The sequence below is a fragment of the Heteronotia binoei genome, chromosome 6, assembly GCF_032191835.1.
Source record: "Heteronotia binoei isolate CCM8104 ecotype False Entrance Well chromosome 6, APGP_CSIRO_Hbin_v1, whole genome shotgun sequence".
Taxonomy (NCBI): Eukaryota; Metazoa; Chordata; class Lepidosauria; order Squamata; family Gekkonidae; genus Heteronotia; species Heteronotia binoei.
Window position 1 is genome coordinate 103,710,254 of NC_083228.1, and position 15,857 is coordinate 103,726,110.

General features: G+C 36.9%; 1 protein-coding gene across 1 annotated transcript in view; it reads right to left on the reverse strand.

Annotated features, from left to right (window-relative positions):
• Positions 1-408: 408 nt before the first annotated feature.
• Positions 409-15,857, reverse strand: part of PCOLCE2 (procollagen C-endopeptidase enhancer 2) — a 36,545-nt gene continuing 21,096 nt past the window's right edge. Inside the window, exons 4-9 of the mRNA XM_060242305.1 lie at positions 15,375-15,499; positions 10,858-10,994; positions 4,479-4,633; positions 3,768-3,851; positions 2,307-2,474; positions 409-904 (exon numbers count right to left, since the gene is read on the reverse strand). Of these exons, the coding sequence (XP_060098288.1) occupies positions 774-904; positions 2,307-2,474; positions 3,768-3,851; positions 4,479-4,633; positions 10,858-10,994; positions 15,375-15,499 (800 nt within the window). The 3' untranslated portion in view covers positions 409-773. The remainder of the gene's footprint in view (positions 905-2,306; positions 2,475-3,767; positions 3,852-4,478; positions 4,634-10,857; positions 10,995-15,374; positions 15,500-15,857) is intronic.

Here is a 15,857-nt window from a genome sequence, read left to right on the forward strand (position 1 = left end):
GGATAGATGACCCTACATGCTCAGAAGTAACCATAATCTGGTACTTTGAAAGTTATGGATATACAATATTAAGTTACAGCTTCTATTTATTGTATGTTTTTGTTTTGTGGAGAGACACCCAGGGCATGCAGAAGTGGCTCTTTGAGAGCTGGTGATAATTGCTCTCTATGACCCATGCAATGTACAACTGCTCTAGACAAAAAAAATGTACCCTTGTATGTAACATAACAATTCCAAGTTTACTCATCATTACATTATAATGCTAGGCCAATGAGAACTGTACTTGTACCACAAAGGAACGTTTGTGCTGTTGTAATTAATCTCTCAAACAGTCTGCAGTTTTCTGTTTTTCTTTTTTAATAATACCCTATTTATTCTTGCTAAAAACAAAACCTGCTGGGCACATCATGAGATTTAAAGTTTTTATTAAGTGTGAAAGATAATGCAATAAAACTGAGGAGCTAAATTAAAAATGAATTACTGTATAAATATTGCACTTATATTACCAAATAACTCATTTCTAGAAAATTTTCTGAGACAAGTATAAATTAAAAGTTTCCATGTTGAAACAATTTTGGTATGTTTCAGGCTGGTTGGTTTTGCTGAAAGTTCTGAAATATAACATTGCAATTCAGTGTGTTTATCATCAAGGTGTTTTATCATTGGAACATCAGTCAATGGGAATTATATTGTTGCAAAACTGGAAACTATACCACCATATTTTTGGAAATGGCATGAAGAGCAGTTTTGTGACACCATGAAGAAGTCACTTGTCAACATTGTTTGTTTTTCAAGGTATTTAGAATTTTCTGATTCTTGGTCTTGAAACTCATGATAAAGCTGCTGGGCAAGATTTTACCTCTGCCATCCTCTTCTACCTGGCCCATAATAACATAGTTTAGTCCTAAAGAGAAAGAGAGAAAATGGTAAAACAGAATTTCTATTTCTCCAGCTTTAGAAATACACTGACATTTTTTTTGCAAGTTCTCTATAGCTGAGTTGAATATAATCTGGGTTTCACTGTGGTAAACGGCATATGATGACTTCCAGCTTCTAGACACTGGAATATAATTTTCTCCTAGCTGAAAACACAGACCTACAGATGTGGCATTTCTTTTTCACTTGTAGAAATGAGAAGAACAGGGTCAGCTATCACTTTCATAAAGAGATCTAATGACCCATTATAAAAAAGATCAGTAAAAAGCACTGCAGTACTAAAGACTTTATTGGTGCACTGGCAGTATAATCCTAATTAGTTACACCCATTTAAATCCATTGTGAGGAAAGGAAAGGAAAAGTCCCCTGTGCAAGCACCAGTCGTTTCTGACTCGGGTGATGTTGTTTTCACATTTTCACGGCAGACTTTTTACAGGGTAGTTTGCCATTGCCTTCCCCAGTCATCTACACTTTCCCCCCAGCAAACTGGGTACTCATTTTACCGACCTCGGAAGGATGGAAGGCTGAATCAACCTCAAGCCGGCTACCTGAAAACCCAGCTTTCACTGGGGATCGAACTCAGGTCGTTAGCAGAGCTTAGGACTACAGTACTGCAGTTTTAACACTTTGCACCATGGGGCTCTTGTAAAATCCATCATAAATTGTTATAAATAGAAATAATAACCATCATTTCTTATTCTCACTATGTTTACCTGGAAATTAACTCATCTTTATAAGCAAATACATGTACTGTCACCATCTAAAATAAAACAGTAAGTCACCTGTACTTGCCTACAGGTGAGACAGACTGGTATAATTCAGACAGGTTATGTTGGTGCTAGTGGCACAGTTGAAAAAAAAACGTGCAAATAACTGAGCACGTGTGGGTCACAAATACACGGGATTATTTTCAGTATTTGTTCAGTGTTTATTTAGGTTATATCTTGTCAAAAAACCTGTAAACCAGTTTAAAAAGTCAAAATCTAGTTAGCTTCCAACAGGCAGTCTAAAAACAAGCATGTAAATGCACTCCTAATTTCTCACCTTCTAATTCATTTTAAGAGTATATTTCTGCTAGCATCAGGCCACTGAGTTGTAAGTTTTTGTTATGGTAAAATAGCTTAGCCAGTACATTCTTGCAACTCATTTGCATTATTGTACTACATGAAATTGGAATAATGTAGGAGGTTTCACATTAGCAATTCTAGAATCAAATTAAGATTTATTAATTTTCACAACCAATCCTATATACATAATACCATGCTGGATAGTTTACAAATGGGCAGTTTCCTTTGGAAATTAATGTTGAAACTAAACAAATACGGAAATCAGTGTAAAATGGAAAATTCAGTTTAGTTATCTCTACTTACCTCTTCTGATAACTGGACACTGTTTACAGACAACAACTATCTTGGCACTCATATTTTTGCCTGCTTGCTGGATTGCTAAATTTCCTTCTTTGTATACATTAATAATTGATATTGTTGCATGCAAGCTTCCACCTCTAGTATTTGTTGTGATAACAGATCCAGTTATTACTAAAAAGAAAGGGAGCAAGAGAGAACAGATGTAGGACTGAAATGTGATTATGCCATATCACATGATCACTTAACTGAGTACTGAGAAAATCTCAAACTGTAGCTACTAAATTTTGTGTTATGGCTATGTATGCTGGGCAAGTGCTTTTCTGTAATGATAGTATTAAAATGTAATAAGCTATCTGCTTTAGGTTAGTTCTAACTACAGATAAAGCATTTTTTCCCATGTGTTTCAGGTGGCTGTCAACACAATCCTACTTTTGTGCGTTCCTTAATGCTACTAATTTTGCTGATTTACAACTAAGCATAGCCTATGACTTATACTCGGTTCCTACAGTGTGGGGGGAAAATGTGATTAAACAAGGACCACAAGATATATGCTACTCTAAATTATATAGTAATTATAATATTTATAGTCTTGAAACTGTTCTTATTTTATATTGAGACTAACCATTTTCTAGGCTTCTCAAAGTCTCCCTGCAAGGAGCAGGGTTGTTAGTAACAGAGGGTACCTGCAAAAACCAGAACTACTTTTGATGAAGTTAATCTCGAGATCCATGTTGCAGCAAAAAAAATTGCATCCGATGAAGTGGTTGTTGGTTCATATGAGTCTATAGTACAATACATTCAGTAGTCTTTATGGTGTCACAAGATGCTTTGTTACCTTAAAGCTGTTTCTTCTTTGTTAAAATGCCAAGCATATTCAGTGTGAGCATCTTAAGTTCAAGTTTCTATGCTATACACTGATGGATACAAATTTTCAGGGAGAGGGGAACAGCTGAGTCAAGTGTTATATCATTTCACTCTGTTTAGAAACCACACACCCCTCACAACTTTATATTCAAATAGATAAAGAAAAGAGAGAGGTCTTCAAGGTGCTGTACTGAAGGAATCTGCATTTACATATATCTTCTACAGAAAATGGAGAATTAGGAGTAAAGCAGTACGTAGAACTGATCTATTGCTGTGAATAAGCAATACAGAGTGTTCCAAGAAGACAACCTGCCAGCGTAGTCCCTGAATCAACACTTTTATAGAGTAACAGTTCTCCTTCTGTTTAGTCATTTGTGTTTAGACTGGAAATCCCTTTTTCCCTGATGCACATTCACAGTTTTCTCTCTTCAAAAACATTTCAGGGAATATAACTGAGTCATAGACACCAGTATAAGAGATGCAGGTAGCATGAACTGAAAGAATTTCCTTGTGTGCTGTCAGTTTACAAATAAACATTCTGCTCCTCCCTTGAAACTAACCATATAGCCCCAAGTTACTGATGACCCCCCAAGTTCTTACCAAAGTTACTTGAACAGTAATTGCTCTCAAGGGTTCCGCTCCTTCTGCATTTTTGCTGGCACAGGGCAACTGTAGGTTTCAAAGCTTTTCAAATGAGATCCAAAAGGCAGAGTGAGTGAACTCTGTGTGAGTTTTAGGCAGTCATTTTAAAGGCCTTCACCCCCCCCCCCCCTTTAAATTTATCCCAGCAAACAGAGAGAAAATTGGCAGTTTCAAACAAAAATCCTTAAACAGTCCATCAAAGTTGTCCTACAAAGAAGCCAATTTTCTATTGGCATACTGGTGCAATGTGTTCTTGGCAGTCTGTCCTTGTTAGACGGTAGGCCACATTCTGTTCCAACTCCACAGACTTGGGGCATTGCAACATTGACCCTAGTAGCTTTTCCCAGCCGTGATTTCTAGTAAAAAAGACTAGTAGTGGTAAAAGGCCTCTCATATGAAAAGAGTTCCTTGTCCTGCCAAGTTCCCAGGTCTCCTCAGTAACCATCTATTAGTCATTTGTGTGCCCATTTCGTTTCTGAAGAATCTCTTCACAACATTTTCTACAAGACTATGTCAGGGCTGACAATTTCATAAATCTTTATCCCATAACAAATTTAATGAGACTCACTCCTCACCTTCTATTTAATCTAGCTTCCCCCCCAGCACAGCAGAAAATACTCATCCTGAAGCTGTTTGTCAGCACAGAGGAAATGAAGACTTAATACTCACATGGTGTGGCAGGAAGAGTTGTAGTGGTAGTTGGTGACACAGTTGTAGGCGGCTTTTTAGGTCTGAATTTGTAGTAACCAATAAAGCCATCAGCAGTTAAGCTTAAATCCGACAAGAACTGAACAAGCAACTCATTTTTCTCTGATATAATAGGCCTGAAAGAATAATTTTGCCTTCAAGTTATATTACATAGTATAGAATGCTGATTATATATTATGTAACATGTTACACAACTCATATACATAATTTTTTAAAAGAGTAAAATTTAACAAAATGCTGGGTTTTCCCTTTTAATGTGAAATCTTTCTACATGGAGCATAAGGATCCCTGTTAACAAGAATTGACTTGGATACATTTTCAGAGTGAAATAAGCTTCACAGCTCTTGAAGAAATCAGTTCTTGACACAACTGAGACAGCTGCTATTAATGACTCTCTATACACCCTTAGTGCCTGCACCTGGCACAGAGGTGTTATTGCAAAAAAAAAGGGAGGGGGGGAGAAAAGGAAAAATTAAGAAAAAGGTGGCCTTGATCAGTCACAGAGATCGCAATGAAATATCATGGGGGACTTTTACGAACATAAGAAGAGCCCAGCTGGATCAGGCAGGTGGTCCATCTAGTCCAGGGTGGCCAAACTCACTTAACATAAGAGCCACATAAAATAAACATCAGATGTTTGAAAGCTGCAAAACATGAATGTCAGATGTAGGAAAGAAGGAAGTCAAATAGATGGGGGAGGAAGAGGTGGAAAGAAAGCAACTTTAAGTGCATTCTCCAAGCTGCCGGCTGGCTTGCTTTGGAGAAGTGATTTAAATAGAGAAATGCTTTCTCCAAGCGATACTCCCTGTAAGCTGTGGAATATAATAGCTTCATGAGCTATTGGCATTAAAGTTGTGAGCTACTGAATAAACTAGCTTGCTCTGGGGCCATTTTTCCTGAGCTAAGACAAAAATGTGAGATCCAGAGGCTAAAAAACTGAGCTAGCTCAAACTAACTCAGCTTAGAGGGAACACTGTCTCCAAGCCAGCCGCCAGGGTGGTAGGGGCTCTGAGAGCCACACAATATGTGTGAAAGAGCCACATGTGGCTCCTGAGCTGCAGTTTGGCTACTTTTGATCTGGTCCAATATCCTGTCACATACAGGCCTGATCCTCTGGAGGTCCAACAACAGAGCATAGAGGCCAAAGTCTTCCCCATATGTAGTTTCCTGGTATTGGTGTTCAGAGGTTTACTGCCTCTGGTTGCATCTCATTCTAATTCTCTGTTCCTGATGTGGAGTCTTATTTCTTCACAGGGCTTTTTTGGTAGAAAAAGCCCAGCAGGAACTCATTTGCATATTAGGCCACACCCCCTGACGGCACCATTGTTTCACATAGGACTTTTGTAGAAAATGCCCAGCAGGAATTCATGTACATATTAGGTCACACCCCCTGGCACCAAGCCAGCAGGAACTGCGTTCCTGCTCAAAAAAAGCCCTGCTTCTTCATAGCAAACATAAGACACGCTTAACTAACACTTCCAAGATTTGTTGGGACAAATTTCTTACCATGACACTCATCCCTGCCATTACTCTCACCTTCTCTCCTCAGTAATGATGTTAATTTTGTACATCCATCTAGGGGTTATTGAGCATAAACAGCATTAACTGCATCATATTCCACAGATAGGAATATGTGTTATTTCTCTGTTTTGCTCCAATAAGTTGTGCCATATACTCAGCACTGTGGAGAAGTGTGGGCATGTGCCTCTCTGTATTGCTTTAATTACTGCTACTATTTATTTATTTAGGAGATTTATATTCTGCCCTACCCTGCAAGCAGGCTTAGGGCAGATTACAACACCATTAAACAGTTAAAACAAAGGCAGTAAAATCAATAAAAGCAATCATTAAAACAGTTAACCTCGTAGTCACAAACAGGAGATAGAAATAGTTCACATAATTTCCAGCTGGCAGATGAAGCAAATAATATCATGACCGGGCTGTCAATTGGACACTTCAGTACACTTCAGTATACTTTGGACATGTCGGTGTGCTACAGCAAGGGAAGCCAATTTGGTTTAGTATGGATGCCTGCTGCCTCAACTGAAGGCCTGGCAGAACAGCTCCGTCTTACAAGCTGTGCGAAATGGTAGCGAATCTAGCAGGGCTCTAACCTCCAATGGAAGCATGTTCCACCAAACTATAAACCAGACAGGTACTGTTTTTGTCCTAGAGTTTAACAGGCTGAATCTTTGCATAAGGTGTATGCTTTATTATAGTCATGCTACCCCCACCCCCCAAATAATGTGTCATTCAAAATAACTCTTTCCTTCTCTGTTTTTATCTACTAACCATTTCAGAGTTTCTTCCAATGTGGAAGACTTTCTTCATTTTAAGTTATTTTTCGTTTACCGTTTAAACATTTAATGCTTTCTAAGAAAATCCATTAATGCTATCTTCTGAAATAGTTTTGTCTTCATAAGAATAAATCGCAGGCCAGCACTTGAACAGATATATTTAAAAGTGAGCATCTTGAAGGCAACCAGTCTGGAACTGGTTATATAACTATAATTACACTCCTATTGACAGTCTTTTTTTCAGGCTGAATGCACTTTACTGTAAGTAGTTCCTCATTATTTTTTTGATGCTTTTAGAGCCTGAAGATCAATTTTCTCAAGCAAGCATGATGGCTTTGCTGCAAAGATTTTTCACAATCTTAGTTATATTCTTGCATGTAACACTGACAATTAGAGCAAAATTTAGAACTTTATTTAATGTAAATTAGGCTGATAATATACAAATACCATTAAACTGAAATTGCAAATATAGCAGCCTCCTACAGACTCATAAATAGCCTAGACCTGCAATAAATAACTAAATTCCATAATCCCAGTACTCATTTTGCATTTAAAAAGTCAATGCTGCAATATTCCAAGGTCCCGAGTCTCTACTGTTATTCTAAAAGTACTGACATTTAATATATAATCTATCTAAAGAAGAAATAAAGTATTTTGGTTCAATAACTTTTTTTTTTTGTTTTAAGCTACAAATTGAGTTAAAGGGTTGACAGGCATGGCCAGTAAATGTTATCTAGATAGTTGCTATACAACCATTTTCTACAGTAATGCATTAATATTCAGTTATTAAGAAAATATCTACCTCACCTTTCTACCCTAAGGACATTTTTGGTGGTATCACGTGAAATGCAGCAATTTTTCACAGAAATGAATATGTTGAAAGCCTTTGACATCTCTTCCCTGATGTTCCTTTAAACACTTTTTCACTCTGTTTGCTGAAGCCCAGTTCTTATACCCATATTTGCCATTTTCTTCCATTCCTACTTCTGGACCTTCAGCCTCACAGCTAACAAAGATGGTTCTTCTGATGGAATGGCATCCTGGGGATGCCAGGAAGGTCCACACATTGTTGGGGTTTTGGCAGCTATGTAAAGCTGAACTTTTAAAGACAAGTGTTATTATAAAAAGGGGTTGTTCATTGTATAGGATACATGTTAGGAATGGACTTTTGATTACTGGTAATACTGTATTTAGCTCAAAAGAAGATGACCACAAATATTAGACACACACACCCCATAATACAAGATTGAACACATTCTCCTGTATTTATGATGACCTACCTGTTTGCCAGTCTGGGGACTCCTCTAAACCTGGAAACTTGGCTACCAGGGAAGGTGCTTCTTTTACTGTCTGAGTCTTCTGACTCTTCAGCCAGAAGGCACAGAGTCAGCGAAGAGCAGCTTCAGCCCATGACCAGGCAGACATGGGAGCTGCCCTCCCCCCTCTCTTCAAGCACTACAGCAAGAAGATGCAGGATGGGTCCTGATCAGCTTGTTCACTGTGCCTGATACATGAGGGGGAAACCTAGCTACAGAGGTGTAGGGGGATGGCCCCACCTGTCACTGGGTCTGACAAGCCCCCATCACTCAGCAGCGCCTGTCATATACCCCAATTGAATAGTTTTGGGAGAGATAAAATGTTTTAAATGTCATCTTGTTTTCAAGTCAGTAAGGTAATTTTATCTGACTTGTTTTCAAGTCAGTAAGGTAAAAATTACAATTTTATTGTAATTTTTAATAACATTGTAACATTGAGTCCTTTTTGGAGAAAGGTGGGTTGAAAGTGCCATAAATAAACTGTGATGCTGCAACTTGGGCTGTGGCACAAAAAATTTGAAATGTACCAGGTACAACTTCACATATAGCTAGCTCCTGGAGCATAGATTGTTGTTAAGCTTGACGGTACCCTATATGCTTGAACATATACTGAACTCATGAACATCACAAACAGTATTGCCACAATCCAGCAAGTTTCTTAAATCACAGGGCAGGAGGCTTGCAGTGTTTGTTCTGTGTGCACAACTCTACATATGTTACTCAGCAATTGATTTGTTGTAAACAGGTATTTTTTTAAAAAAAATTCTATGCCAGCTCTTAAGAGAGCTTGCTCAAAGCTGCTAAAGCTGACTTTCATAAAAATGGTACAAAGCAGTTGAATAAACAGAGGTGGCGAACGGTAGCTCTCCAGATGTTTTTGCCTACAACTCCCATCAGCCCCAGCCAGCATGGCCAATGGCTGGGGCTGATGGGAGTTGTAGGTAAAAAACATCTGGAGAGCTACCACTGGCCACCCCTGGAATAATGGATGCACTTGAGAACTGTTATGTGGATGTTTATGTGACCAAGTGTAGCTAAGGATGCACCTTTCCACTTACTTGCATTCATATCTGCTACTTAAGCCAACTATATCTGCGATTATAGCCCCACATTACTACTGCTGCCTTAGGGTCTAAATCTTTTGCCCTTCACTGTCTAAACCCCAAATGGTTTGTGTTACAATCATTAAATTTACAAGACAATGCATGCAAATGCCTACTTCTGTTACAATCCCTGTGCATTATTTTATATATTCATATATGAATTATTATATATATTAATAAATGAAACTACAGGAAAAAAGTTACAACAAAACCTTAATTCTGGAATGCCAACTTCTGCTTGTCTGGTGCACTTTTTAAAGTGGATGCATTAGGGTCTACTTATGCTAGAGAGGATACCATGTAAGTTCTGTAGCTAGAGAACAATGGTGTATAATGTCTTGACAATGTCAATTTGGTCCATTTTTGCATACTAAATTAACATTATGGACTAATCTGGATATAATAATCGAGAAGGAATCTTTTTAATTGAAAGGGGATTTTTACATTTAACCAATTGATAAGACTATTGGGACAAGTGAGTTTTTGTCATTTTGTTAACTGAGGTCTAGATATGACTTGTCAACATCTGTAGAATGGCAATATTTGCAACATCTGTTGGTATCTAAATATGGCCATGCAGAATTAACTGTCTCAGAATCCCCTTTGCTTCTGAAAACTCTTATCACATCAAGGCAGAAAGTGAAAGTGACAATATCTGTTTATAAATATCTGATGTCAATTAATAAATATGCAGTCTCAGGAATGATTGGAATAAGGAGCTATTTTGTCAAAGCAATGGGATATGGCCTTACAGTTAATACTTGCTCTCTCCATGGATATTAAGTTGCAACTCATTAAGAAAAAATTATGTTTAGGATGTACTGGACACAAAAGTAACTCTTTAAAGCAAAGGAGTGAGTAAAGTATCTAACTGTTGGCATTGTAACTCACAGGATGCATCCTTTAAACATATACTTTGGTCATGTCCAGTCATTAGGTTTTTCTGGAAGAAGTTATTACTCGTATCAGTTTCGTATTAGAATATTACTTGGTTTTGATAACTTTTGAACTATCTGACTATCTCTTGGAGGCTGACTGTCAACAAAAATGGACCTTCCATACCCTTATTATAGCTAAAAGACTTGTTGGGAAGATAAAAGCCCACCTCCATTAAATCAATAGACTGAGGATCTTAGAGCTCTATCAGTATTCAAACACATAGCATATAGACAGCAACTGTGTATGGACTTATTTGTAGATATTTGGAAACCATTTACAGAAACTTATGTGTAGCTCCATCACCACAGGTGTTATATTTCTCTCTTTGTATATCTTCTCAACCTTACTTAGCTGCTGGACTTAATTTCCCCCCCCCCCCAAAAAAAATCATTTTCCCCATTTTTTTAAGAAATAAATTTTGAAGTCAAGGTTCTTAGAAAAAACACCTCCTTAATTTTTCATAGCCGCTATAACTCTTCATCATTGTCCCGAAACAGCACTTTTAAACTCAATTTTGGATTTACAGTAAAGTTTCAGGCAAATAAATTTGATTATAAAAGGCTAAGGGACAACAGGTTTTTAATGGGGACATTTTCAGAAAAATGAGCTATCTGTCACAGTTATACTCCCTTTTCAGAGAATTTGAAAACAAAGCTGTCTAAGTAAAACTGGTAACATTACTTACGCTGGTGGACTGTCTCCACAGTATTTTCCAATTCGTTTAGCATCATTAATCTCTCCGCCATTAAACACAGCCACAAAATCATATCTACAGTAGTTATCTCTCTCCACATCAAATTTTTCAAACTTTAACTCTATTAGCTGCAGGAAAAGAACCAGGAAAGTAATTAAAACATCATTAATTAATGCTTCATGTTAATCTCTTTCCAAAGTTCAAACATTTCATACTGTGTTTCGCACAGTGCAATGTATTTAAATAAACAATTACTGTGTTTGAATGAATGCATCAGTACATACTTCTGAAATTAGCCTTGTCCATATCAAGTAAGTTCTTACTGATAAGTTGGCGAATAAAGATCAGAAATCTTTAATCTCGACAATGTTGGCAATAGCTCGCATGACATATGGACATATGAAGCTGCCTTATACTGAATCAGACCCTTGGTCCATCAAAATCAGTATTGTCTACTCAGACTGCCAGCGGCTCTCCAGGGTCTCAAGCTGAGGTTTTTCACATCTATTTGCCTGGACCCTTTTTTGGAGATGCCAGGGATTGAACCTGGAACCTTCTGCTTACCAAGCAGATGCTCTACCACTGAGCCACAGTCCCTCCCTATGCAATGACGATTGCTAAAAATTGGAAACCCCCACATACCCCTATGATTGAAATGTGGTATGATAAATTATGGGACCAGTATGTAATGGGAAAGAGAATGGCTAACCCTTTCTTTGAAAATGATGCTGATTTGGCTATAGATTATGATTTGCTTTGGGTCTCAGTTTTGGAATTCTTTGGGAATATTCCTTTTTGCCTAATAGAATGAATTGTAGGCTATTTATTAATTCTTAATACCTAGCATATACAAAGCAAGACTTCATTGGCTCTTAACAGATAAGACTTCAGAGATTACACATTTAGTTGCTGAGTTTTGTGCATTGATTCTTAGATAGTGGGATTTCCATTTTAAAAGTTCTTAAATTTAGATCGCTAGTTCAGTGTACTATGTTTGCTTTTACTTTTCTAAATTATGTTTACACTGTATTCTGGTCTTGGGACTAATAAATTGGATTCTTGTATGTTAGATTTATATTTTTATTATCTATTTTCCCTATGCTCCCTTTGTATTGCATTAGATTCAATAAAATAAAATCTATTATTAAAAAAGTGAGATCTTAATGGCAGCACTTATATTTGGGTGGTATAAGAGGTATGGGAACAAGATTCTTAACAACAGAAAAAATATTTTGTCCAAATTTCTAATCCAAAACTTAAGAAAACAACCAAATACTGAGTGAACAATCCATAGTAATTGAATACACAAGGCAAAACAAAGCATGACAGGAATTTCTTCATTAAATTAATGTTAAAATATTAAATTATTAGATTTTAGAATTATTTAAATGGAACTAAATGGGAAAATAAGTTATCAGAATATCTACCATTCAGCTATTTTTTTAGGGTTAATGTAATGAGTTGAATCTAATCCTTCTAAAATGCAACTGCTGGAATTTTTGTTGAACAAGCCATCTGGGAAACAAATAGAGATATTCGTTTTCTATATAGAGACACATCTCTCCAGTGGAATACATTTAAGGCCACTTAACCCTCAGCTCCATTGTGTGTGTATTTTAATTGCCTGTTTGTAAGCCATTTTAAGTGCCTATTGGCAGAAAAGCAGGATAAAGAGAATGAATTAATTGTTTACAGAGCCTCATAATACACTAAGTGATGGGGTGAACAGTGTGCTGTCTACAATATTGCACAACCAGCATGGGGCTCTGATAAGTGCTGATAGTTCTATGTTTAATTAACTATAAAAACCAGAAGCTCTGATAAAGCACTTGTGTACATTGAATCTTCACTGACAATCCAGCATTATCATCATTATCTCATGTTGCATCAAGACAGCTTGCAACTGAAAAGCCATGCTTAATGATGAAACAGAAAGACAACAGAGGCAAGCATGATTGTGCTAAGTAATACAGCTACTGAATCTCACCCAGCTTGTCTTCATTTAAAGCCTTGCAGAAAGGGAAATGGATGAGGCATGATCCAATAAGGCCTCTCCAGATTTTTTTGATTTTGATTTTTTTTGCTTTGCACTGCACAGTAATAATTTGTTGTCAGGCAGGAACTGTTTAAATCAACATTTCTGTTGCAAGCAACCATATTTCTTACTAGAAAAATAAGATCATTCTTCCAGCTGGAATAACAGCTGTGGAAGATATTGGTAGTGGACTATAGTTGTGCAATTAGCACAGCACTTACTAATGTCATATATTTATTTTCAAAGTTTAATTTATTTTAAATTGTTTAATGACTAAGCATTCCCCTTTCAAGCACAAGTCAGCTCATGCTGTCCTTTTAAAACTTAATGTGTCAAAAACTAAATGTATCAAGAATTGCCCCTCCAGCTCATTGCAATACGCACAACAATGATTTATTTCATTAGTTCTTCGAATTCTGTGCTGTTCCTATATCCACTGTTATCTACTCTATATTTTAAAAGAGTGAATGCAAATGCTGCTTTCCTGTGTACTAAGGCTGACTGGCCCCTTCAGTTATACAAGTACAAGGGCTAGATACAAATTATAACATTTATATTGCACAAAGAATAAAATGCATCTATTTTTCCTTTGCCCATAATAGCCATAACACAGAACAGAATCAAACAAAGAACAGATCTGAAAATTAAAGGCTGGAAGCACAATTTTCTCTTGGTTCATTTCACTGTTTGGCTGTAAGAAGGCATCAAATAATTTCAAAATATCTAGTTGAAATATAAAAGTTTCTTAATGAGCCACCAAAAGACTTCAATTCATTGGTAGTAAAGGCTTTGGAAGAATCATTTTTTGGAATATAATGAAAATAGTATGTTTAAAAACATTCTAAAAGCAGTTTCTCAAGAATATGAATCCATACAAAATACACAGACATGATGGGTATGATTCAACGATATTTTCAGATATGAATGGGAGCACATGAGACCAATCAAAGTATTCTGCAGTTTGTACATAATCACGTTCAATGAAATCTCTGACTAGCCACAGAATTGTGAAATGATCTGTACACAGCAAACAAGGAATGTGGATTTAAGATGAATACAGGAGAAGACAAAGCTGATGTACAGTACAAAGTTCAAGAAAATGTTTTCTTGATCAATGTAGGAAAAAATGAAGGATCAGATGAGTATATTTATCTTGGACAGCTCTTTCATTTGGAGGATTATGGTAATGAGGAGTAGATTAAAAGGCAACTCAAAGTGGCATGGAAAAGATTTCAGAAAGCTTCATGTAGATATGAAAAGCAACCAACCTACCAAATATGCTTGAAGTTAAAAGGTATTCAATCACTATGTGTCTCCTGCCATAATATAGTTTATGGAGCAGAAACCTGGGCAATAACAAAAAAGACAGAGCAAAGATTGAATAGCCTGACACAGTATGAAAAGACATGTTAGTTTGTAAGATTGTACAGCGTGACTGCAAGCGGATATGAATCTAGGCGAAATGACCAGCCAGAAGAGATGAAATGGTAAGATGCTTATTATAAGGAAAACCATGACTAAGTAGATTATGAAATTACAACTGGATGATGGGGAAGAAGAGCAGAGGTAACAGAATGAGCCTAGAGACTGTTAAACATTGTCAAATGGACTATTTGGTTCAAGGTAGAGTAAATATTGATATAATAAACACCTTTGAATGGAAAATACACCCCTTAATGTTCTTAAAGGATATATAGAATTGTAAATTTGATAAAATGACAGCGTGTCCACTCTGTTGCTCAGAAATGGTTTGTCTGTGTTAAATTTAATGAGAAACCTTCATTTATTTTCTTTAACAAGCCATTCTTCCTTTCCTTAAACACTTATAGTTTTAAAAGGCTGAACTGAAAAACAGGCCAACAGAAAATAATGTTCCCAAAAACTTTACTGACATTATACCAAAAGAAAAAAACAGAGGCAAATGAACACAGAAGAGACTATAAAGTAAGAATTAGTAGTTCTTTATGTCCTATCAGCTGTGTAGGAAGACTTTATAAGAGAAAAAATAGAAACAGAAAATAAAGACCCAACATTATACTAGCTGAATGTTGTGTGTGTGACCATGTGCACGTGCACATACCTTACTTACATTTTTCATTAAAACAAGGTTTATTTACAAGGACCACAGCTATATAAGTAACTGGAAACTAATCAATACTAAAAGGTCAACCTGTTATGAGATTATGAACATTTTATTATACAGTGGATTAGTGGATGCAAAAACAGCAGAAGGCATATCCCAAGCAGTCTTCCTGTGACATTCAGATTTGTTATACTTCTCACTAGTTATACTTGTCACTAGTATATCTACTACTATTGAACAGCAGGCATAATACACAGCTAATCAAGAAACAGTTTTGTCTATCAGTGCCTTCCTAGTAAGCCCAAGCACAAAAACCATAGGTATGTTGCAATAAGGTTTTGCAAGCAGAGGGGAGGGTGGATGAAAGCTGAGACCATGAACACAACCCACCTGATTCTTTGGAGCTATAATGTGCCATGAGCAGGTCACTCCTGCTGGGTAATCTCGATCGGGCCAATTAGGAGTTTTAAAGGATCCAGAGGGCTTATCCAGTCGACCACCACAGTACTGATCTCCTAAAAATGCACAACATATCATTAATGTAAAATCATAGATTCAGTGAAGCTAAATTGCTCAGCTCAAGCACAGTCTCTATGGTCTGCTCGCCCAAGCACCGTATGTGCTCCAGTTGAATGCACCTACATTCAGTTCATTATTAAACCTCCTGAAGACTGCAACTATGGTCTATGAATCCAGCTATTCTCCTTCCAGGTAAGGTGACCACATTTTTAAAAAAAAACTGAATCACAGCACAGAGATTTTTTCCCCTCTGAATACTGAAAAGGAAAAGTTGCAATTCTGCACTGCCTCAATCAATTGGGCACAACATTTATCCCATGCTGACCCAATATCAGTTTAGCCAGCATGAAATGT